At 51.6% G+C, this 25,914-nt stretch overlaps 1 protein-coding gene across 1 annotated transcript in view; it reads right to left on the bottom strand.

Moving 5' to 3' along the window:
• Positions 1-25,914, bottom strand: part of FOXK1 (forkhead box K1) — a 60,312-nt gene that overhangs the window by 13,878 nt on the left and 20,520 nt on the right. Inside the window, exon 2 of the mRNA XM_045541238.1 lies at positions 3,552-3,737. Coding sequence (XP_045397194.1) covers positions 3,552-3,737 — 186 coding nt within the window. The remainder of the gene's footprint in view (positions 1-3,551; positions 3,738-25,914) is intronic.

Here is a 25,914-nt window from a genome sequence, read left to right as displayed (position 1 = left end):
GAGGCAGGAGTTTCAGCAGCAAGCTTCACTCAATACTCTCGACATTCGAGAGCCCCAAAACACCCCAGAAGCAGATTTAGGCAGAATGGATAAATGAAAGGAACTCAGAAATTTTTACTTCCCCAGACCTTTCAGATGTGAAGGGGGATAAGGTGGGGTGGGGTTGGGGGCTGGCACGACCTGTGGGTGCAGGGGGCACCCCCAAATGCTGAGGTCTCCAGGCCAGCCAGGCTACAACAGTAACCTTTGAACAGATGAACCACCCCAAAGGAAGGACCCAAAGCGTGTCAGAAAAAGGACAGTGTTTCCAATGCAGATCCAATAACCCCCAAACTCAAAAGGTCTCTATCATTACAAAACGCCACCAACTGAGTTGGGGCCAAACTTTATCCGGCAATAAAGTAGAACTATACGTAAAGATCATGATTGAAAGGGTTAGATTTTGAATTAAACTGCTTAATTTTTGTTTTCTATAATGCATTGCTAATCTTCGCCGAATTTCACAAGTTACTTTCATTTTTGATCTCTCCATTCTGCCTAAATCCGTTCCTGGGGCATTTGGAGAAATCAAGAAAAGCCTTCTTAAAGAAACAGCTCTGAAAATCTCGCCCTGGCGAGCAGAAACGAGAGGCTTTCTCGGTGCAGTGCCTTTGCTCTCGTGAATTTCAGCAGTTCCCTCCAAACTCCACCTCAGAGGAGCACTTTTCAGACCGGTGGCTGTTTTTGTAAAACCTAGAAAATGATTAACCAATTCATTCTTTCCTAAAAATTCGTCTTCTTTGCAAAAAGGAGAAAGGTCAAAAGGCTGCTAAAGATAGCAGAATGTATTTCAAAGCCCGTTCATTCATCTTCTGGGTGGAGTACTTCAGGGCAGAAAAAAACAAACCCAAAAAAAAAAAAAAAAAAAAAGAAGAAAGAAGAAAACCAACCGCACACAGCCCCACCCACCCTGGGAAACACCGAGAAGACAGCCCAGAACAAAACCGGGAGGGGGTGGGGGTCCCTTATGGGGCCCCTCCAGGTAACAGCGGCCGGAGGGAGGACGGGCTGGGCGGGCGCCAAGCTGGAGCCCGGCCCACATCGCGCCAACGGCGCCCAGGCAAAGGCCACCAAATTAGGAAAGTGACCCCGGGAGGGGCGGGGCGGGGCGGAGCCAGGAGGGGACAGCCCGGGCCACCTCGCAGACACCGCCCTCCACGGCCCGATCTCCCGGGAGGGCGGCCGGGAAGGCGGGGAGTGTTTGTAAACACCTCGGCTCCACCCTACGACAGAAACTCAGACTGAAAAGGATCTTGGCAAGCAAAACCTCAAGGGCCTCTGAGGTTTCTAAACACTCAATTGAATTCCACAGCGCTAAGATAAACGGATGTAAACACAGATCCTTTTATTACAACCAGCGAGGGCCAGAAAGTGAGAAAGCCTGTCCCAAAGTCACTACTTTCTCTGCAAATAATTCTCCCAGCAAGAATCGGGGTGGGAGGGCGAAAACCAGGCCGCCCCCAGCCCAGCACCCAGAGGTCAGATCTGAACCCAGAGCTGCTTCCACCCCGGCTCAAACCGCAGTCCCTGCACCACCAGCCTAACTTCTCAGAAAAGCTTCACCTGCTTAGTAAAAAATATCTTTTCTTAGCTCCTTTACAAACCACGGCCTCCCTTCTAAAACAAAAGCTACTTTAATATGCAAACCTCTTACTGAGTATCTTGACCAGCTGGCTACTATTTTTATTTGGATTATTACTGGGAAATATTTTTATTTCATTAAGCCATCCAGGTACAAACCGAAACATTTTTCTTTCTTAAACAGTTTCTGTTTGGCTGGATTAGAACCTGATTATTAATACCCCATGCCACGCACGGGCCCTGAACGCGCACCTGGTTTGGCTCTCGCTGGACATGGAGGGCCCTTCGCTGCCACTGTGGACACAGCAGGGAACCAGCCTCTGAGCTCTTGGCAAGATGTGAACTGGTCTCAGCTACCATCACGACACCTGCTTTCAGGTGATGCTGGAGAAAGACTTCAGCATATATAAGGTATTCGATGGCATTATTGAGATACAATTCACATACCATATAATTTATCCATTTAAAATGTGCAGTTCGGTGGTTTTTTATGCATTCACGAAGTTGTTAACCATCATCATTATCTCATTCCAGAACATTCTCTCGTAAAGCTGTTAAGGACTAAGTAAAATACTGCATGTGCAGTGCTAAGCACAGGACCAGACACATTAATAAACTTAGGTTTCTAGTAAGTTATTGTTTATCATCATATGAAATCAGAGTGCTGGCTTGATAGGGAACACAGGGCCAGTGACGCTCAAGTGACCTGGCCGAGTCACACACCTGGCCAGACACGCGTCACAACTCAGACTCCAGACCTGAGCTCTGGGCCTTGCCACTTACATGCTGCCCCTGAACTTTTCTCTCCAGGAGGGAAAAAGCCACCCCCCTGCTGGCTCTGGAAAAAAGGAAGCCGACTCCAGGCAACTCCAATGTAAATGATTCCCAACTCGGAACTGAAGTTTACAGGAAAATGAAAAGTTTGCAGGAAAACAAAAAGCTTAAGTGAAACACTGACTGTGGCACTCCGGGAATCCAACCCCCCATGGTTATGCTCAAAGAGAAACAATACACAACTTAACCTTAAAGGTACAGCGAAGGGCCACCAGTGTGCCTGTGTGTGGCGGGGCACGGGGACAGCAAAGCTGCAGCTCCACCCGAGCAGCAGGGTCAGGGTGTGCCTCCCAGACGGTGCAGGTGTGCCCTGAGACCCTTCCAGGGTGCATGTGACGTCCACACTGTTTTCACAATAATCCTAGGACTCGGCATACGAGGGACAGTGGCAACTGCTGGTGCGTCAGCACCCAACCGCGCAGCTATAGCATCTTCAGGGCCACGGACGTGGAGGTGAGAGGGAAAAGCCACTTTCATTTGAAAATGTCTGTGATGAAGCGGCAAAGTATTTCAAATTTATTAACTCTTGACCCTCAAGCACGCGTCTTGGCCACATCCCGAGTGTCAGGATGAGGAGCTGCCAGGGACCAGGCGGTCCCCAGATGTATGCGTGACTGCGCCTCGGGGCCACTGGTTGCTTTTCACCCTGAAACCTTCCCCCAGGGGTTCACCTTCAAGTAAGGGAAAGTTTGAGGACTTTCCTTTCTTCACAATCTAGATTAGCTTCTAAAATGTCACAAAGAATTTCCACAAATGAAGCTTAGAAAAACAAAGTTCACCGAATCCTGGTATACAGACATACTTTAAAACTTTTCAATGTCTCAAAACAGAAAAAAAACCTGTGCATGCTTTAACAGATGCTAATGTATAAACCTTCAAACTGGAAAAGTGATTACTAGGTAGTGATTGTTCACTTTATAAGAGCATTCACCAGAGATTTTACGAAAGTAGTCAGGTCCCTGATGCACTTAATGCCGGTTCGTAACTTTCACGCACAGGCAACTTTCCAGAGACATCGACCCCAGCACGTCATGGGACCAGACACGCCGGCCTCACTCCCTCTCCCGGTGGCCCGAGGACGGGCTGGGGGCACCTACCTGATGGTGCCAGTCGGGGAGGGCACAGGGCTGACCAGGGTCCGGAGATCCGGCTCCGGGATGTGGATCTTCAGAGGAGAGATCTGCGGGTACAGCGGCCGGAGCGGGGAGGCCGGAGCCTCCTCCTTGTGGTACAGCGACGTGAACTGGATCTTGATGGCCGTGCTGGGAAACCGGAAGGTACACCTGCGGCAGGAGGGGGAGCAGCGCGTTAGGAAAGCAGGATACGGAAGAGAACCCCAATCCCATCAAGGTGTGTTCTCCTTCATCTAAGTAACTGTGACTTAACTCTCGAACCTGTGCCCAAAAGAGTATGTTTTATGCTTTTGTTAGGACGCTATTAACACGAATTTAGACTCATTTGGACATCAGCTGTCCTTCCACCGTACATGGGAACAGAGATATAAACACTCCTGGCCTGGCACCGACAGGTGCCATCTCCCGCAGAGGCTCCAGACAGATACTTCCTGTCGGTGACAGCAGCTGCGGTCACACCCAGGTGGGATTCGCCCCCTCCCAAAGAACGTGCTGGAAACCTGAGAAAGCACAGTCGCCATTTATGCAGAGATTCTAAAAACAGAGTCCTTCACACTAACTAGATGTGGCAAAAGGAGGGAGTCCCACAGAGCAGCACCCCAAACCCAGAGCTTCATGGACGGGCTCCACAATCAATCCTGGGCTGAAAACCACGAGCCCTGGGTTTTCTGCCGGAGACGACCGTGTGCAAACAAACCCTGGGCTGGCGGCAGTCCGAGGTGGCCTCCAGCGTCAAAGTCGGCACCCATGTGCTGGGATGAGCAGGCGAGGACTATCTTAAGTTCATCTGGTTCCGAGAAACTTCTACCTATTAAAAATCTGGGCATTATTTATCTGGCACACCTTCTAATTTCTAAACTGACAAGTTACCAACCAACAAGTTGCTAACTGCAGGATTTAGTTAAAAAACAAAACAATTGAAAATAAACCCAATTAAAACAGCCTCCTGTACAACTGTCTAGAAACGCCTCCCTGTGAAAAATGCAGGCAGGTAAGATCGACTGTGTATACACACCCGTGCATAACACACTTTTTTTTTTTTTTGAGACACAGTCTCACTCTGTTGCCTGGGCTAGAGTGCCGTGGCATCAGCCTCGCTCACAGCAACCTCAAACTCCTGGGCTCAAGCAATCCTGCCTCAGCCTCCCGAGTAGCTGGGACTACAGGCATGTACCACCATGCCTGGCTAATCTTATATATATATATATATATATATATATATATATATATATATATATATATATATATATATGTTTTTAGCTGTCTGTATAATTTCTTTTCTATTTTTAGTAGAGACGGGGTTTCGCTCTTGCTCGGGCTGGTCTCGAACTCCTGAGCTCAAACAATCTGCCTGCCTCGGCCTTCCAGAGTGCTAGGATTACAGGCCTGAGCCACCTCCCTGGGCCCATAAGGCACTTTTAAGTTTCAGAGGGCATTCAGCTCATGCTGGGATTGACACTTGAGAAGCATTAAGGTCTTTTGTAGTGTAACTCGCATGGGCCTCCGGACAGCTGGCTGCCTGGTCTACTCCTGGCAGTTTTTAATTCCATGGCGACGTTTAAATAGCAAATCTAACTCATATCTTGCACGGACATGAGCAAATGCCCCTTCTATTTTAAGACCCCTTTGCTCTTAGTAAAATAGTTTTTTAAAAGCAGGATTTAAGAATAGGTTAAGATATGATCTGCAGTCCTGAAAGGGAACCATGGGGTCCTTCTGAGCCTGCTGCCTGGGGAGACACCCTTCCCGGGGACCCGCTTCAAAGGAAGTGACTCAGCACTCCACGCTCTGCTCTTTCCCGCGTCTGTCCTGAGGCCCCGCTACCCACACCCAACGGAGAAAATCATTAACCGAAATTGCCTGGCTGGGCCAGTACGAGCTCCCCGAGACACCAGGCAGAGACAAGGGGCAGAGCGCAGCTGGACCTCACCATGAAGGCAGGGCAAGCACCTGGCTGCTGTCCGACCCTGGGTACTGGGTCTGTATTTCCAAAAACAGCATCAGGGCAGAGGGATTCTGACCCTGTTTCCAGGGTGAGAGGCATCGGGAGGCACCGCTGAAACGGGAGGGGTGGGGTGAGTGGGCCCTAATGGGCAGTTGGCATCACCCCCCACACCACCCCGTGGTTCTGCTTAAAGGGCAGCCCAAGGCTATTTTAAAATATTCCGCAATTTTCTCCTCTGAAGTCATACATAAAGGAACGTGTGATGTCATTTCCACTTTCTTTAGTTTCCCACAGCCCGATGGAAACTCCCTCCATCGGTGTTTGGCTGGAAAGGCCCAGCACCCACTTTTCTAGGCTGCTCTGTGAGGCCCCCGGCTCCGCAGTCCTGGAGGCCGGTCAGTGCCTGTGAGCCAGGGAGCCAGGATGGGCCGAGGATGGGCCTCGTGCCCCTGACCACAGGAGTAAGGGGAGAGGCCTGGAGCCGGGAATCTGGCTGAGGGCTCCGTCAGGTGAGCCCCACCGAGAACGACAGCACCGATGAGACTGAGTGTGCATGGTGTGCGTGCGTGCATGTGTGTGCACGCGTGTGCTCTGCCAGTGGGGAAGGCAGTAATGATGGCGAGTATTTAAAGACGGTTCTAGGGCCCTTTACCAGTTTTCTCTCCCCCTCAATTCGCTCAATTGCTGCAAACTGACAAAACGAGCTATATTTCACCATTTGCCAGAAGGGCGCGAGGTGAGGAGTTAGGCCTTCTGCACTGGGGAAGCCTCTGTGCTAACAGGAGACTGTATCACACTAGAACCGTCAAGGCCAACTGGAACGAGGATGTGGCTTGGGCCCATGACTGAGGCCATGGCAGATGGGGACCTTAGAAAACTGGGTCCAGACGGGACGAGAAGAGGCACGTGGGCCCCTCTGGACCGGGAGTCCAAAAGCCAGGTCCGGCCAGAGCACTCCCTGGCTCAGGAGGGCAGAAGGCCTCTCCAGCCCACCCCTCCCTCTGCTACCTGGCTTTGCGCCCTGGGTCTCACCGCGAGGAGAATCGCACAGGAATGGGGGCCGCTAGGTGGGGGGACGCACCACGAGGGTCACATTGCCAGAGAAGAAAATCAGCTCAGAGCCACCTGACCCAGCCTCTCGTCAGTAACAAACGGAATGGTCTGAAGAGATCACCTTGAAGGTGCTTTCCAGTCAAAAAACTTAAGATTCTAAACAGTACGTGCCTAGATTGAGTTTTCATAAAACAAAACAGCGTTTTATAGGATAGGCAGGGATGCTGGTAGGTCAGGCAAAACCTAATACCGTCTATAAACGATTAGTAGGACAATTTCCTACTGTAATAGTCTTCCAATTAAGGTTTAACAATAAACATTTTCACATTATTTGCTGTAACAGCTATTTTAAAAGCATCTCCTGACTCACTCTTCCAAAAATTGCCCCGAGGCAGTTTATCTCCTAACTGGGAGGAGGAGGGGAAACACCAGGAAGGTTGCTACTTAATTTGAAATAGACGTCTCCCCAGGGTGCTCCTGGAGCTTGCCAGTCACAGCTCCGCCTGCCACGTTTTCACTCAGGGGGAGGGTCCTAGCTGGGGTTTTAATGAGCACGTCTTGCAGCTGACGTATCTTCCTGAAGGGGCTGCGCACGCAGTCTTAGACCCAACCGCACACGCTGTCTTTGCCATCGGAAATCCCTGCGAGGCTGGGTGTGATCGCGCGGGAGAACCTCTGTCCACTGGCCCAGAGGGAGTTCCTATATGAGCAAGCGCCCAGCCCCGGAGGAAATCTCTCTGAAACACTCTCGCCCGACTTGCAGAGACAGAAAGGAGCTGCAGGGGGGAGGGGTGGGGGGTGGAGAGTGACTGACGGGCACCAAGGGAACGGGTTTCTTTGGGGGGTCATAAGAATGTTCTAAAATTGGCTGTGGTGATGGTTGAATACGCAAAAAAAAAAAAAATCACTGAATTGAACACTTTAAAAGGGTTAGTTGTACGGTATGTGAATTTTATCTCCATTAAGCTGTTCTTAGAAACATTCTTGCCCTAAAACTCCCACAGCAAGGGCCGGCTCTGGTGCGGGCCAGGGTCATCCGGAAACCGAAGCTGGGCCAAACCGGTAACGACTTGGTTTGAGATGAGACTGCCTCGTGTGGCATCAGGTCAAAGATCACCGTGCGGAGAGCTGGGTCTTGCCACTGCAGGACCAGCAACGAGCCTAAGTGGCTTGGGGCATGTCACTTCACTTCGATCTCATCCTTAGAGGAGAGGCATCCCACCACCTGCCCCACCAACCAGAAAGCTGTCAGGAAAATAACAATAGCTCATTTAATTCCCGATGACATAAACACAATTAACTTCATTTTAGACACAAAGAACCAATCAGAGAAAGAAGAAAGTACATGTGAAAGCTTCCGGAGCAGACTTTTAAAGTCAGTGTAATAGACCCTGCCTCTCCCCGGACCCCCCTACCCAGCAGAAGGACAAGTTTACTTCCTGGAGAGGGTGAACCTCGGAGCCTGGATTGGAGCATCGGACACAGAGAGCGGCAGGGAACGACATTCTGTGCCAAAAACAGACTCCTGACCTGAAGTTCCCCTCGAGAACCGTGAGACTCCCGCCCCTCCCCAAGTTTCCCAAGGCAGAGCCCCAAGGCCAGCGCGATGGCCACTCGCTCAGTAGCCAGGGGGCCAGAGCGCCTCGATCTCCACAGGAACAGACATCTGGAGAACGAGGACAGGGATCTGGGAGCAGAAACGACGCAGAACAACTGTATCTCCCGAGAAGAGAAAGGACACCGCGTCTGCCGGCCGAGGACAGGTCCGCAAGAGGCATGTCTAGGGAAGAACAAATCTGGGACGATTAAAAAATGACACAGAAAACTTCAAAGAGAAGGTTAGATGACAGACTCAAAACCTCTCCAAGAAAAGACAAAGAAAATACAGGGAAATTGTTGAGGCTCTGTCCAGGAGGTTTAATATTTGAATTTGAATATTTACTGTACAAAGGCCGCTCCTTCCCAGGAGCCACCTTTGCCGTCTCCTAACCGCCGCACAACATTGTATCTGCAAGAAGAGTCTCTGCCTCCAAGGAACCAAGTCTCCTAGAGAAATGATGACTCAAATACAGGCCAACGCCCTGGAGCAGCGGCTCCATCCCCAGCACACCCATGAGATGCCACTGTCCCCTGAGTCCCAGGCGCTCTGGGCTGGGGCAGCACAGCCTAAATAAGCCAGCCTCCCCCCGCCTCAGTGGCTCTGATGTGCCCAAGGGTCACAGACCCTCCTGGCTGGGACCCCTGGGCCTGGAGAGCAGGGCAGGGCTCCAACTGGAAAACCTTGCAAGAGACGCAACAGGGGACTGTGCTGAGACCTTTGTGTGAACATGAGTCACTGAGGGTTCAAGGTGAATGCCAAGCAGCCTGGCCACTGGAAATGAGAAGCCTGGAATGCAGCTGGGAGGGAGGGGACCTGGGAGATGGGGGGCCCAACGGCACCCGGGTTTCCCACGGGCCGGGGGCTAACAGGGCCCACAGGTCCTGGAAATGACAGGTGTCGAAATGTTTAACATCACTCAAAATTCCGTTAATTCAAATTACATAACAAATTTAACTATCAACGGTGGTACCCTTCTTAAAAAATTTAACCAGTGAACACAACAGTACCCCGATTCATAAAAGCCCACCTGAGAGGGCATTGCCACACAGCCTGGCGAGCGACAGCGAGTAGGGGAATGACTGAGGGGCTTTGTAGCCTGCCCGTCTCTGTGCAAGGACCCACCCTTGTTTGCGGGTTTTCAAAGCACATTTTCTTTCACATCTTATTTTATGAATCTGCTAAAAAAACTCTAAGCAGCCCGAGATCTCCCCGTGGGGGATGGCTGAAGGAACGATGGTGCGTGCTTGGTGGAGGAAGGTTGTGCGGCCGTTTAAAAGGACACCTTCCAGCACTGTGGGTCTCTGGGCAAATGTCCTGACGTATTATCTTGTTTCCCTCATCAGTAAAACAGGGGCAGTTAGAGTGTGCATTTCATAGCGTTCTCGTGAGGATTAAAAAGCCCAAGCAAAGCAAGCAGAAGCACACACAGCATCTAGTGCATGAGGAGCAGCCGCTAAACACTGGTCCATGGAGGAACGTGAGCGTGTTTATGAGAACAGCAGGTGACCAAGTGACAGTGCGGTGGCTACAGGCGTGGGTGTGAAATCACACAGACCTGGTGCGAGAATGGGCTGAGTACTCTGGGGGACATGGGACAAGCCACTGGATCTGAGACCCTCAGTCGATGGGGCCTCAGTGTGGCCGGAGGTCGAAATGCCGAGAACGCCAGCCCTGACCACGACGCCTGGAACACGGCAAGGGGCTCCTGAACATGTTTCCACCATCCTTGTTATTACCAGACGGAGAAATGCACACAGCCCTGGACGAGGCGGCACTGCAGCAGACCCCTCTTCCTACAAGATGTTCTTTGCGTTGTTACCACATCCTTTAAGAAATGAAAAGACTCAAGAATGGGGAAAAGCTGTCACATACATGGTAACAGGTTACTGTCAACTTTGACATGGGATGTCTCTTTTAGAAACCCGATGAAGTATTAAGCCTGGCCCAGCTCTGCTACGTGGTCCCACCCCCAGTGGAGAGAGAACGTCCCGCAGGCCCCGGCCCCACCTGAGGGTGGAAAGTGGAAATGCCTCTGGGATTCCGACGGGAAGGCTGGGATCAGCTGGGCACAGCCCACAGGGACAGCCGGCAGCCGCTCCAGGTCCCCTCACCCCTCCACCCGCGTGTTCACCGCACACAATCAGGTGACTCTCCCAGGGCGGGCCACGTTACGCAAGGCCTGAAATTGGAATGCCAGAAGCGCTGTGTTTTGTAAGAACCCCACAGAAAAATAAGACTCTTCAGGAAATGGTATTGAAAGAAACTTTTACATGTAAAATCGCTAAATCAAAGAATTCTGACAATCTTACATTTTTTTCTAACCTAAAATATCTTCTTTCTATTAAAAACTTAATACATTTTTCTGGAACACCCGCTAAAAGGAACAAAAGTGGCTGCAGCTGTGGGTGCTTTTCTGCTGGAGAGACCCCAACTTCGCCGCGTGCTAAGCAGCAGCACAAAGCGGCACAGGAATGCAAATCCCAGATGAACCAACACTGCGAGAATGTCCAGTGTGTGGCTTTGGAAAAATAGACTACAAACTCAAACTAGGAAGGGCAAAGGAAACAAGTGGCCGGGGCTCTGGGAAGGCGGAGTAACTACTGTCCCCAGTTGGGCAGCCAGGTGTGCAGGGTCCCTGCCACACTCTGCCTGCTCCCCTGAAAGAAATCAGTGCTGGTGCCTGTGGGAGGCAATGAAATAATGTCTGAAATCACACCTTCATCCCTGCTCCACGAATCAGAGCTGCAACCTTGATCACGCCCTGGTTTTCTCCCTTTCACATCGATGCCCCACCTTGCTGTCCTGGGCCCAGGCTGACTGGGTGAGCTGGCGTGTGGGAGGGCTGCAGGCGTGACTCTGGACTAACCCTGCAGAACACACTCAGCTCTGAGTCCTCAGTCTTCGTGCAACAACAATGTGGGGAGGTGCGTGGGGGTGTGCGAATTAAATAGACCACTGGTTCTCTTATTTATAAGTGACTTAGCTTTCTTCTTTATGTTTTCCTATGGCCTAGTTGTTTTTCCTTTTAATAAAGAGAATGCATTTATTTTTCTAATCAGGGAAACAAGCTACCTCTATCTGGAAAAAGAAAACAGACACTGAGATACTGAAGGCCCTAGGCTGAAAGGTTACCATGCAGGGAAAAGGTCTGACCAAAGTCGGGGTTTCTTTTTAAAACTGAAGTCTTGGTCTCTACCCCTCAGGGTGGGGAAGGGGGTGAGAGACCCCAAGGAGCTGGGACGGATGCCCACAGAAGTGGCTGAGCACAGCCACAATGCCCTGCCTCCCCAGGGCTCAGGGCGCATCCTGCTGGGTGGGGCTCCCAGGGCCTGGCAGTCCTGAGCACCCAGCGCAGCAGAGGGCAAGGGAGGCCCCCTGGGTCTCATGGCCCCTTCCCCTCTCAGGAGGAGTGCTCTTCCAGCAGGTGACTGTGTCCAAGCCCGGCTGTAGGGGATTCGAGGAGACCCCTACAGCATCACCCACAGGGGCCAAGAGACTCCCAGGGGGCCGTGATTCAGCCAAATCGGGACAGGCTCCAGGGATCTGCATTTTTAGCGGGCACTCCCCGAGAGAATCTTTCCTCTAGAGACCCTTGTTCTCAGGCAAGTTTACAGAACTGCCAGAGACCCCCCCCCTAAATCCAAGGGGCAGCTCCAACAGGGGACAGGCACAAATGGCTGTGTGCAGCCTCAGGAGAAAGCCCACTACCCACCACTCCTAAAGACAATCCTGAGGGTCCCAGAGGAGGCTGGAAAACGACCCCCCGCTTTACCACTGAGGCCTGTGTATCCCCAAAGGATGGGAGCCCAGGGTGGCTGGACCTCGAGCCCTGAGCGGCCTGGCAGAACGGCCAGCAACGCAGGATCAGGAGGGTGGGGAGGACCCAGAATGTCTTTCCAGGGACATTCTCATGCCTATGTGGGGATCCATCAGATTTAAAACAAATCCAGGTGAAAAAAATCACTGTATAAGTCAAGCTCCCAAGCTTTATGGTTGGGAAAATCAAATGGGGCAGAACATCCAATATATCTGGAAAAGCAAATTCCTTCAAGATTAGCCTAAAAAGCCCCAAGTACCGTCCAGGTGGGCGAATGGAGAGCCCGAGGGCCAGCTTCCTAAAGTTTTGTTCCAAACAGAAAGCGGCCTCTGCTGCAGGGCTGAAACCAGGCAGTGCCAGACTGGGCTGGTTCCGGAGAACAGAGCACGCCTGGTGGCAGAGCCTGCTCGATGAGCAGTGCAAGTCCATTTTATCTTTTGCCTCTATACTAATTTAAAGAAAATACTTTTTAAAAGTCCAAATGGCTTAATCTATAGATCTTCTTAAAAGTTGTCCACAGTAATTCAACTTAATCATTATTCACTGGGCACCTGATTGATACTACGTTCAAGACATTGGTTTGTCCAAATAGACTTATATCCTTCAAAGCTCTGTACCCAGAGGCCCCTTCTCTATCGAGGCAGCTCTCCTTGAACTCCCGGGCTCACTCCCCACACCTAACTTAGAAGCAGGTTTTCTTTTCTTTTTATTTTTTTGGGGGGGGAGTGGGATCTTGCTATGTTGTCCAGGCTGGCCTCAAACTCCTGGGCTCAAGCGATTCCCCTGCCTCAACCTCCCTCATCAGTAGCTGGGACTACAGGTGCACCACCATGCCCGGCCAGGCACAGGTTTTCTCTTCCTTACTGGACTGCAAACTCAAGGAGGAGTCACAGCTGCTGCAGCTCTGCTCACCCCACATGTGGTTCACACAGAGCAGGTGACCAGTACCTTGCACACACAGCATGTGCATCTTAGTGCACATGCATAAGAATTCATGCAGATGTATTTCTTTCAGCAATTGAGTCTACTGGAGGTAAATGCATATTAACAAGCTCATCACACATGCAGAAGGAGACCAGCGCTGAAAAGCCCAGGCAACGTGGAGGGTGGTGTGCTGGTTCAAATGTACTCTTTGAATCTTCCAAAAACCACAGACAAATTAATTATTAGACTTTTTTGATCCTGGATTGACCGTGAAAGGGCAGTGGCAATATTGCCTTTACTGCGTGTAGTAGGCTCAATTAGTGAGAGAGCCAGAGACTATTCGGCAGGTGGGAAAGGGCCGCATCACTTTCCCGCAAACACCGTAGGGGCAGGGGTGGCTACCAACTGAACTAACCAAATCCATGTCACATCTTTTAAAAAGAGAGGCTCACGTGCAAACAGAAGGTTCTGAGCCAGCCCAACTGCCATCCCGAGGACGGCCTGGCCAGTCTCCAGTGTCCCGAGGGCCGGGCTGCCACAGGATCAAAGTGTCACTGGACGTGGGTGGGGGAGGGCATCAGAGATGTCTGTGCAGCTGCCAGTATCCGTCCATTCCAATACGAACGTGATCTGAAAACAAATGCCGTGATTATCTCTATTTTATAGCCAACCTTTCCTCTCCTGCTGAAGGGTGCGGGTGTCTAAGCATGAACGCGAAGAACTCACAGAGGCCCAGGAAAGGGGCCGGGGTGGCCGCAGGGTGGGTCAGTTGCCAAATAAGTAACAATCTGCACAGGTAGAACATTGCTCAGCCTCGGCTCACATCCCACCAGTGAAACCGTGACGAGATGACTGCGAATGACGGGCCTGAAGTCAGCCTCGGGGACCGGCCAGTGGGTCCCCGTCGGACCTCGCACTGAAGCACCATAGCAGAACACCGGTCTGGAGTAACTTGCAAAAGCAAGAGTCTTTCGCCTAAACCTTAATTAACGTGGAATTCAATAATAATAATAATAATAGCTAATAACTATTATCTGCCATTGTTAAATATGCCAGGCACTGTGCACTGAGCACTTTAAATACATTAACCAACCAAACGTCCACTTGTCCGGACACTTGGTTGGGGCTATCACAGGAGGGGGTCCCCATTGTGTGGGCAAAAGAGCAACCCTGAAGACCAGGCAGCAGTTGAAATGCAGAAGGAGAAAGAAACAAAAGAAAAGAAAGCAGGAACAAGCTTGCAATGTTTACTTTCCGGATTCGGCAACTCCCAAAGGCCCACGCCTTCCAGCTCTGCCGAGGAAATGCCTGCAGGAGCCGAGGGCGGAGCCGCGAAGGGCCTGCGGGAGGGGCGGCCTCTGTCCTCCTGCGACACCAAGGGCTCAAACGGACTCTGCAGCGAGGGCCTTGTCCTTCTTAAATAAAAGCATTAGTCTGCCCAAAATAGCAACGTTCTCGGGGAAACACGTGAAAACCTCCTGTCCTCACCTCACACAGGCACTGATTACTATCCAAATTAAAAGTTATTGAAGACTTTCCCTTTTAATACCATCCTCAAAGACAGCAGCAAAGCTCAAAAGACAGAACCCCAAAATGCAAACCTCAACTACACCTTAATAAAGGACAAAAGGTCTTTGCTGTTTAGAAAAAAAGTTCCATTTGTCAAAACAAAACAGGGACAGTGTCTAAACGCTTGGACAAAGCACTTTCTTGCTTTAGTCGCCGTGGCCGGAGCTCAGCTTACGTCCCTAACATGGAGAATCTGACCAGGGCCAAGCCCAGGCCTGGACGGGGCACCTCCCGCACACCAGGGGCCCGTGCCACAGGGGCACCTCGCCTGCACGTGTGCCAGGAACTCGGCTCCTCTGCCCGAGTGCCATGCTTGGCTCAAGCCCACTTCCCTGAAGAACTGAAACCCCGCGGCGCGCCAGGGCCCCGGGAGCTACGGCAGTTGGCAGAGATTGAGAAATCATCAGCAATCGGCACTGCCACCCACTGGGGCCGGTCGCCAGCCTGGGCGTGTCCGCTGCCAAGCGAGCTCTGGGCAGCTCCTGCTCTCCAGATACTGTTACACACCCCAAGAGCACAGGCGAGTCCCGGCCAGTGAGTGGCCACAGATACAGCGTGAGCCCCGGGCCCTGGCTGCTGCAGGCCGGAGAGAGAGCCCAGGGTGGGCCCTCCCCGCTCTGAGGGTGGCAGGAGGCTGCCTTCTCCCGCTGCTGGGGTTTCACTTCGGGCCACAGCAGTAAAAAAACAACCTGATTACATCACCCTGCTGCTGTCTTAACAAAAGCAGGGCCCCGGCAGTCCAAGGAGATTCCGCTCCATGTTCCTTTCACTTCCTGCTACGGCAGAAGGGAAACCAGGGGGTCAGCATTCTGTGGGGTGTTCTGGGGCCCTGGGCAAAAGCCTAAGGACCGTCGTTCCCCAGAAGCAGCTCTCACCTTCCCAGTGACCCAGCTTCAGTGTAGCGAAACGGACACAGAAGCAAAGAGTACCCTCAGGAAACGCAGTGAGCGGCCCACAGGCCGGGGTTTCCGGTGGGTGCTGGGGGTGGCGGGATGGGCCAGAGGGTGCGGTGCCCTCCCCAAGCCCGACTCCCCTCTCCCTGCCCCCACTGTTTTTCTGGGTGGCCACGTGCCCAACTACATTTCCTGCTCCCCCTGCAGTTGGGTGTGACCAGTGAGAAGAGAGGGGAAGCCTCACAGAAGTCCCTGAGTGGCAGGCAGACAGCTGCCAAGTGAGAATGGCTGCCCACCACCCTCCCTCCCACTTCTGGCCTAGAGTGGAGGTGCGATGACCGGTGCACCAGCAACCTTCCTGGACAACGAGGCTGCCTTACAAACAGAGCCTCACAGAACAGTGGGAGCTGGGCAGAAGCCTGGGCTGGATGTGGTCCAGAACAGAGGCACACACAAGGCACAAAACCTCTGTTGCTTTATACACTTTGGACACAACAAAATTGCCCAGATTTCAAAGGAAAATAAGTCAGAGCTCCCTAACTAAAGAAAAAAGCAAACTCTGGATATAGTACACAGAATCGAGTTAGAAGGGGATGACGTTTCAGGCACTATTGGTACCCAGCCACGCAGAGCACCAAGAGCTTCTTCTGCAACGTCATTATCATTTTCACTCTCACAGATCAAGGACCCCAAATACCAAGACCCTGGACAAAGAAGCAGAAAATGCAAGGTCATTTTAAGTTTTTAAAAACTGACGGTAATTATTTTGAACATCTGCTTGAAAGAGAGCAGGAGAAAGGAAATCACCCTGCATTCCTGCAAGTCCTCATACTTTGTTCTGAGCGGGAGGTGACCCTGCCATGGCAACAAGGGGAACAGTGTTTGTAGGAGCAGGGCGTCCACCGGGAGGCACAGGGACGGACAGACCTGACCAGCACGACACTGCACAAGGGCTCCCTTGGCTATTTTTAGTATGCTTCTAACTCAGCAAGATTATGCAAAGATGGTCCTTGAATCAAGAATGCAAATTTAGTCAGCCAGGAACATCCAAAAAAAAAAAAAAAACCCCAAAACAAAAACAGCTTTGAGAAGACAAATTAAGCCCATGTTTTTAGGCAGTATTTACCAATAAGCTCTTTCATCACTACGTTTGTCACTTAGGGGCCAAGCTGCAGCCCACTTGCCTGTGCACAACTGCCTCTGCAGCCACCCACCCTAGCGGTGACTGCGGACACACACCCGCCCTGACCGCATCATCCCGCTGACTTCCACGGCCCTGGAGCTGGGGTACAGTTATCTCAGCTTTGCAAGGCTCAAGGGTTCTTCACACGAAGCCTGCCACCGTCTGACCACACGATCTCTGCCCACTCTCTTTGGGAGTCAGACTCCCAGCCAGAGGGGCAGAGAAGGAGCAGAGGCGTGGCAGAGCGCCGGGGAGGGCCTGTGGCTGCGGCGGCACAGGGAAGGACCCCAGAGCCAGGCCAGGCAGTCGGCTCTCCCCAGAGCGGGGGAAGAAGCACCCCAGATGGGTCTCAAACCACCTCCCTGCTACGCCGCAGGAAAAGTATGTTTCTGAGAAAACACTGGAAACTGCATGTAAATATACATGGGAGTGCCCGTGACGTATGCAGGTGTGTGGCCAGGGTGTTCTTGTGCCCGTCCTGGCACGCTGCGATCACCTGGCACCGTCACCATCGCCATCCGGCTGTTGGACATCCTCTGGCCAAGATCTCAGGGAAAACCTATTCACACAAGAGTATTTGCTCGCTGAGGAAATACGGCCAAAGTACATAAGAGGCTACAATGAGAACCCAGGCAAAGCCCTGGAGAACTTCTGTAACAATAGATTGTAAATGACCAGGGCAGGCGGCGTCTCTGAAGCAGGGACACTGAGGATGGACGGAGAAAGCAAAGCTGTTTCCACCGCACTAGCATTTATGTCGGGGAAGCTAAATCCAGCACTTACTAATCCTGTTCCCTCACTCACTGAATCAGCAGCGCAGGGCACGCCCAAACCCTGAGGCCTAACCGAAGTCCCCTCTCCCAGCACGTCCCACCCGCCTCCCCGAGGAGGAGGCCACGAGGTGCACCCGTGCACGCCTGCCACAGGACACAGGGACACGTTCACACTTAAGTCTAATTTTAACAAACAAAACTCACATATGGAACTGAGAACAGTACGGACTTCTCTCATTTTACTTAGTTTTCATTTATTCCACAATTTTCTTGTGTTCCTTCACTAAATATCTCGGGAATTATCCAATCACTCCTTCCCCTGTGGTCCGAGCTGAGCTGGCGCCACCACGCCCTTTGAACTCAATGCCTTTAGGCTGCTCAGCTGCAGCCATGACCCAAGGGGCCAGGAGACAGAGGGTCCACGAGGGACCTGCCCAGGTGTGCCGTCCACACCAGCCGGGAGGAGAGTCACCTGCAGAGATGTGGCCACAGTCCGAGGCAGTGGGGAGCAGGGTTCTTTTTCTTTCTCTTTTTAAGGACTAATTCAGGGAAAATTGAAGTACTTAGAGGCTTTTTTTTTTTTTAGTTAAAAAATTGAAACTGTATGTCCCACGGAAAGCCACACGTTTATCAGCTCCTGGGCTGCAGCGTGGTCACCACCGCCCAGCTCTCCTGACGGTGAGGACCGGAGGCCTCCTGGCATCCTGTGTGCAAAGTGTGAGTGTGCTGTTTATTCATAAATTATGCATGTGATGTGCTCAACTAACCTGTATGCTATAAAACATGAGAAATACACCTAAGTGGAGATTAAAAATAAACGAGCAGAGGTTCTGGCATCTCCTCACTATCTCCTGTTGTACCCAAGCCCTGAAGGGCCCTCAGGGATGAATAGCTCCTGAAGAGCTCCCAGGGCACTGGGTGGTCACCCTGTGCCTTCCCTGACCCTGCAAAACCCTGGGCCGAATTAAGTCATTCCTCAGCTTAGATACCGTCCACCACTCTGAGAAAAGGCAAACTCCCAGCACGCCAGGGGCCCGCCCGTCTCCCCCTGTCCCTGTGTCCTCTCTGCCCCGTCTGGCCCTGCCCACGGCAGGCCCCATGGCCCCCTCCCCCGGGGCTGCCATCCTGTGTGCACATGTCGCATGTACCCCCGCCTGCCGTGCCCTGGACCTGTCCTCCCCCAGGGCACGGCCCGGGGTCGGCACACGGGGACTCCCTACACTCGGGGAAACGAAATGGAAGGAAAACTGCCCCTTACACTGCCATTCACGGGTCCCCCTTCGTGGAGGGCTGGAATTATTCTTATTCTCAAAGTTTAAGATTCTTTACGTGATTTAAGTTAATGACAGCTGACAGCTCAGGATTAGGATTCAAGTCCCTTTATGGGGCCACTGTGCAGCCACAGGAAACAGGCCTGGGGTCACAGGGAGCCCCCTCCTCACCAGGGCCCTGGAGGGGCTACACGGTCCTCAGGGCGACAAAGCCGGGAAATTCCAGCGGGGCTTTCCGCCCATCCGGAGCCCGTGTTAGCCGCGACACACAAGCCGGGATCCTGGGTCAGACCTGACCTGCTTCGCAGCAAACCTCCTGCACAGACGGGACAGGCAGCCCCTCCCGGGTGACGAGAAGCAGCTGAGGGTGCACGGAGGATGCTGTTAACTCAGTGGAAAACTCTAAGGGCAGCAGTGAGAACAGCAAAGCAAAAAGCAGGAGAGACGGTGATAAGGAAGACCCCCATCTATCACCTGGTGCATCAGCCTGAGACCTGAGACCCCACCCCTCAGAACACCCCAACCTAATAAAAGTGGGAAAAATCAGGTAGACGGGGCTCAGAATTTGGTAGCAAGACCCCTCTGAGCCCGCCGGCGAATAAACCTTCATTCTCCGACTCTCTGTGCACAGCTTGGTTTGTCCTCAGAACCATCCACTGTAACTAACACTTGCTGTGACAACGGGGGACCTGCAGGAAGGAAACTACGAAACTTGACCGAGGGATGAGAAAGACCATGGCGGTGGGAGGCCTCCCACATGGCTCACAGGGTGGGTTGTGAACACGTCTAACTCTCACGGAGCGTCTGGAGCCTGAGGAGGAAGAGGCTGCGGCTGGTGACTCTGCCCAGCGCAGGAGCCGCCCGCCCCCACTGGGGAACGGTTGGGACTGAAGTGAAACCTCCGTGCACGGCTCAAGCAGATGAGAAGGGCAGCAGAAGCAACGGTGAGAAGCTACACAGTAAAAATTACCCGAACAACAGAGAAAAGAGACTGAAAATAGATTATTAGGAGTCTCAGGGACACACTGGGCAGTAATAATAGATCTAACGTTCATATCATGAAAATCCCAGCAGAGGAACAGAAAGTGGGTGAAGAAGATTCGAAGAAGTAATGGCTGAAAATCTTCCAACTTGGCAAAAAGATAAACCTACAGATTCAAGATGAGTGAACCCATCCAGGATAAACCCAAAGACATCCACGCCAAACTTGTGAAAACTTAAGACAAAGCAGCCAGAGAGAAACCTGTGAGGGAAAAACAATTAAAGATCCAAAATTCAAAAAATTCTTCAGGATCTAGGGCTTGGTGAAGAGTTCTTAGATGTGACACCAAAAACATGACCCATAAAAGACAAAAACCAGCACTCTGGGGGGCCGAGTTGGGAGGATTGCTTGAGGTCAGGAGTTTGAGACCAGCCTGGGCAACAGTGAGACCCCATCTCTAGAAAAAATTAGCTGGGCGTGGTGACACCTGTAGTCCCAGCTACTCGGGAGGTTGAGGCAGGAGGATCACGTGAGCCCAGGAGTTGGAGGCTGCAGTGAGTGAGCTATGATGACACCACTGCACTACAGAGTGAGACCCTATCTCAAAACAAACAAACAAACCCTCAACAAATCAGACTTCCTCAAAATTTAAAACTCCTGGTGTGCAAAAACAGCCCATTAACAGAGGATAAAAAGACAAGTTACAGGCTGGGAGAAAAGATTGGCAAACCACATATGAGATAAAAGACTCATATTTAGAATATATAAAAAGAACTCTCAAAATTCAGTAATAAAAAAAGCAAACAATTCGATTTGAAAGTGGGCAAAACATACGAAGACACATTTCACCGAGGAGGATCTAAGATGGTAAACGAGCTCGTGAGAAGTGCAACATCCTCGCCCAGTGAGGATGGCGCCGCGCGCCTGTCCAAATGGCCAAAACACAAAACACAGCACCGTATGCCGGCGAGGACACGGAGAAACAGGATTTCTCATACACAGGGGGAGGGAGTATGAAATGCGAAAGCCTCTCTGAAATGCTAGCTCGGCAGTTTTTTTAAAAAACTAAACAGACGCTGATGATGGGAATTAGTAACTGCACTCCTGGGTGTTTATCCCCGAGAAGTGAAACTTGTGTGCACTGGAAACCTGTGATCATTCACAGCAGCTTCATCTGTAATGTGCCAAAAATTGGGAAAAACTAAAACATCCCTCAACAAGAGAGGCAGTTAAACAAACGGTTATTACCTCCACACAGTGCAGCCTGTGCCCCACGGCTCTGAGCCCGGGTGGGCCCCAGACAAGAAGGACCAGGGCCCGGCTGTACCCGCGGTCACGGCCCAGGCCGCAGGCAGGACACTCTCTCCCTTCCCCCCAGAACTGGGCAGCATGGGCTGAGCTGTTAAATCCTGTGCATTCTCACCGCTGTGCAGCTCTGGGTGCGCTGGAATGTCAGACATGTCCTCGCAGGCGACAGCCAGGCTCCCGACACCAACGGCTCTTCAGAGGCACCTGTTCTGCCCACTGACAACTCTGACTCTGAGGTTCAGATGCAGATGCTGGGGCTGAGGCTGGCGTGGGGAGCTCCCATCCTGTGATAGACCGTCTCCCGCGTTTTGTTTTTCCTACACTTCCGTGTATTCAAAGAGCCAGCTACCAGTGAGCACTCTTTTGGGTGGAATCGCTGCAAGAGAACCCCAGGGTGCCTGGCAGTGTTTTGGTCAATGACACCCGATTTAACAGTGCTAGCCACAGAGTGACTTGGCAAGACCTGATCCCTGCTAGTGAGTCACAACGAGGAACAAAGCGGACGACCACAGGAACTCACAAAGTTCCGTATTTCACAACATCAGAGCATTTCAAAATATCTTCTTCATTCATTCTAAACTTGGCTCTGCTAAAGTCAGAAGCTGCCTGCTGATAAGCGGAGACTTCCCCAAGGTCGGGCATTCCAGCTTCTGCCACCGGCCAGAGGAGGCCCAAGTCCTGGCCAACTGCTGTCAACAAGGAAGGCTGGGCCCGGCCGGGCCACCCACACAACGATCCCACCAGAGCCCGCACCTGGGCCACCACACCTGAGCCCCCAGAACACCCGGGCCTGACGCTACCAGCTTCTCTCCAAGACGCATTCTGCCAGCAAACTGAAGCCACCACTGATGAGCTGTCCTCGAAATGAAACACCCATGCACTATATCACGTTTCCATCTACACTTGCTTTGAATGTCGTCTGCACTAGACGAAGCCACAAAACTCACCTGACCAGAAAGGCTACCCCTCCGTGCCTGTGTAAAATCTGATTATCACTGCTGTGGTTTTTGTTCTGCACCAAGGAAAAAGATGCACGACAGCATTACGACAAGATTCTCCGGAGTCCCCTCTGCACGCACACGTAAAACACGGTTCTCTCACAGAAACGGAACTCGGGTGGAAAGAGGATGGGGTTTTATGCTGTTCTTGGACAAGACCCCAGAAACTGATTATCTGGGGATGGAAACCAGGATGAGAGAGAAAGGAAATCGTCTCACGGGGGACCTTCTGAGTGTCAAACCGTGGGAATGTGTCACCTATTCAGAAAATATTTAAGGCAAATTCCATAAATGTGTCTGGTGAAAACGAAACAAAAAAAGGACCCTGACTTTTATAAAAGAATGTAAGAAGAATTGTAAGAAGAATTGTCTTCAAAACCAAGCCTTTCCTCCCAAAGCTAAAATAAGGCCGGCGAGAACAGATGATGTTCGCTTTCCTTGCACTGTCTTGTGAAGGTGACAGTTCTGGGAGTCACAAAGCACGTTTTCAGGGCCCAAAAATAGACGACTTAAAAAAACACCTTGAAGATGAGTAAGAAATAACATAAAGGATATGGCTTTGAAAATCCTTTTGTTTAGGGCTCTGACCTCTCACGGGCCTTCCTAGAATGAGCGGCGCTGCGGCTGTGCTGTCTTCTCATTCCTTCTCCGCCTTAGCTTTTCCGAGACACCAAGCTCAGTAAAGGGTGGGAACCCCAAGCCCGGGGACCAGCTTGGGGCTGGCACACAACAATGCTGAAATAATTATATGAAAGAAATATTTTTCACTACTTTAAGATTACAGAGCGGGCTGTAAGCAGAGTTATGAACTTTGTTGACTATTTCAGAACATTAAGTTAACTAGCAAATTAATAGGGCAGGAAGAGAATAAGCCACAGATTTACTTGGATAAATTACCTGAACCAAAGTTACGTGATTGTGTGTTCTAGATGGCAAGTTTATCACCCTAAAGGGCCAGGGAGTGGCACAGCCCGCAGAAGCCCTGGTCATTGTAGCTGTAAAATGAAATCTGCAGTTGGAGTTCTGCAGAAGTCACAGAACTATGACCACAATTTAAAAATAAATGTCATCTTTTGTCAACTGGAAATAAACAGAACAGAGAGAGGTGACGCCTTCCCCAGTGGCACTCCATCCCCATCAACCCCGCCGTGTGTCAATAAATCTCACTCCGGCTGTTTGAGCAGGGTTTAATCATAAATGGATTTGAACACACTCTGGAGTATAAACAGAACCAAGTGTCACCTGTCAGAGAGAGCGACAGACTGGCGAGGAGAGAGGGTAGAAACCTTCCAGTTGTAAAGTGAGAAGCTGGATCGCCGGTACATTTAAATCTAATACAGGCATGACCACTTTCAAGATGACAATGATAAATCCAGAGTTCTGACAGCAGTGGTTTGATTTGAACTCTTAGGACTCTTTTCCAAGGAAGCACGTAAAGCAGAACAGGTGGATTCCACTCCTCTCAGAAATGTTTATTCCTTGAGGGTAAATAACCAAACTGACACCAACAGTCTCCTTCCCTGGCATCACAGTGACAGCAGGTGCACGGTGCCGGGGACCCGACAGGAGCAGCCAATCCTCAGTTTGGTTATCCCAGACCGTGGGCAATCAATACCAATTTACGCCCTTTCCCCGTTTCCATGTCAAGTAACCGTATTTATGGAGACAGGGACCGAATGCCGGAGTAAATCGCTTCACGTCAATTACGGCACGCGAGGCAGGAGTCGCTCTACAGGGCTCGGGAGTGGATGCGTCTGAATCCCACCTCTGCTCTCCTCCCCCTTACGTATAAAGGCAGGTGAACTGCCATGATTAGAGGGCAGATAAAAAACGAGGAACTGATTAAAAAAATAAGCACAGATAATCCACCTGTGAATACCAAAGAATTTGAACTCCCTGCTCTCATCTCCCTCATCGGCCTCTGGGCCTCTCCCCAACACTCCTCCTGGAGTCCCCGCCCACGCCCCACTCCAGGCCCAGCCACGTCTCCGACTGCTGTCTGGCCGTGATCTTTCTTCCCTGATCGCTCGGCACGTCTAGGTCGGTGCATCTGGGTGTCAGCTCTCCGGAGACCCTGTGAGCACCGTCTTGCTGGGCCCAGCCCAATGTGTGACCCAGGGCTGTTGTTCTGGTCAGATGTGGTGACACCACCCACCCCTTAAAGTCGGGTGACAGGGATAAGAGAGTGCGATGCCCTCAGCCAGGTCACACCGTAAGGACTGGTGAGCGTAGGAGGCTTTGTCGTTACTATTCTCCTGAAGGGTCTCACTGCGACCCTGGAACTTGGTTCTGACCTTACCTGCGCCTGCCCTAGGAGCCTCTGACAGTTCTACAATGGCCAAGGAATGTGGCTCAATGGGAGAAACTCATGACGTGGAACCACTGTAATTCCAGGTGGTGGCGATTAAGTGGCTCATCTGAGTTCAGTTTCTATTAAAAGCAGCCGTGGCCCGTTCAGATCATCCCAGAACAGGTGCCCCTCGCCCTGCGGGGTGGCCTTGCCCCTGCCCCCAACCCGCCCTGCCCTCCAAAGCGAGGAGACATCCGCTGCAGCACGAACCACAGGAAGCCGTAAACCCGGCTGCACCCGTTTCTCTGAGATCCACGGCGATTTTTAAATTGTGAGTATAAAATAGTCCTCTACGTAAATTTTTAACTCTCAATTCCTAATTCAGGACAATACCAGGGGTGACTCAATGTCAGGAATTATTAGTACGTTGTGGAATTTCACTGCGCACATGTTTAAGCCAATGGCATGATATGCAATTGGACTTTTTTTATCATGTGAATTAAACTTCATTGTGGCAAAACTAATTCACGGTCTACCACAGTTAAATTCTTCTGACACCTCTCCTGTGTTAGCAGACCACACACGCCTGCCATGAAACCAAGCCCCACGCATGGGGGTTTGTGGATCAGGCACACGCCGGCCAGCACAGCAGTGGTTGGTGGTCAGGGGTGGTTCAGCCGCAGCCAGCGGGAGACGGCCCAGTCCACTGTGTGCTGGTCCAGCCGTCAGCGCACCAGCAAACATCTATCAGCACTTGTCAAGTGCCTGTCCCCACACAGGCCCTAGGAACAGAAATAAAAGTTCCTCAATAGAAACTCTCGATTGAAGCCAAGGAGGCCAATGAACTCAACAACATGATCTCACTGTGACCTGGTAAAACAAGGATTGGGGCAGATAAAGCTTGACCAGGTCTGGAAGGCAGAGCGGGGCTTCCCAGGTGACAGGGGTGGGGACGACGCTCTAGCTCTAGGCAACACACCATGTGGACAAGATGCGAGGGGGCTCCAGCTCCCCAGCATGCGTAGGGACAGGCACACGATGGCTCTCAGGAGCCAGGATGTCCCACTAGCCTCTTTTCCAGAAGCAGCCTTTGACTGCCACCCCTACCCACCCAGGTGCACCAAGGGAGGAGAAGCCAGGAGGAACAGGGGTCGCCCTCAAGGCTGGGAGACCCGAGGAGGGCGGGACACAGCCTCCCACAGCCACAGACATGCCAGGGAGAACTCGCCTGCCCAGGTCACACGGAAGCCCAAGTTTGTCACATTTGGGGCAAACTGCTATAATTTCATGGCATCAATTTGCTACACTTGGTGATCTTTGTTCTCGTTCTGCCACATAAAATTCCACACTAAATCTAGAAAATGACTTTGGATAATTTAAGGTCAAGTTAGAGTTCAACCTGTTTAATCTTTCCCAAGGGAGTGGTCTTTTCCCAAGACCACTCTGATTAGCCTTCTGGTTAATTCCCCAAACCAGCAGCCACTGATAAGAGGAGCCGGATCAGAGACAGTAGAGGAGCTTCCAGTTTCCTAAGGGCAGTTGGGACCATAGCTGGCAGCCAGATCATGTTTACAAAGCAACACGGGCTCATCTGTAGAGACCTCAGCCACCCCAAACAAAACAAAGCGGAGTAGCACAGCATCGGCACCAAATAGAATTTTGCCCTTCACAAAACGCATTCCAAACACCCCTGGGATGCGGAACAGGTCCCCTCCCACTCA

This window comes from Lemur catta, chromosome 2 (assembly GCF_020740605.2).
Source record: "Lemur catta isolate mLemCat1 chromosome 2, mLemCat1.pri, whole genome shotgun sequence".
Classification (NCBI taxonomy): Eukaryota; Metazoa; Chordata; class Mammalia; order Primates; family Lemuridae; genus Lemur; species Lemur catta.
The sequence above is the reverse complement of the archived record's forward strand: the minus strand, read 5'-3'. Positions and strand labels throughout refer to the sequence as shown.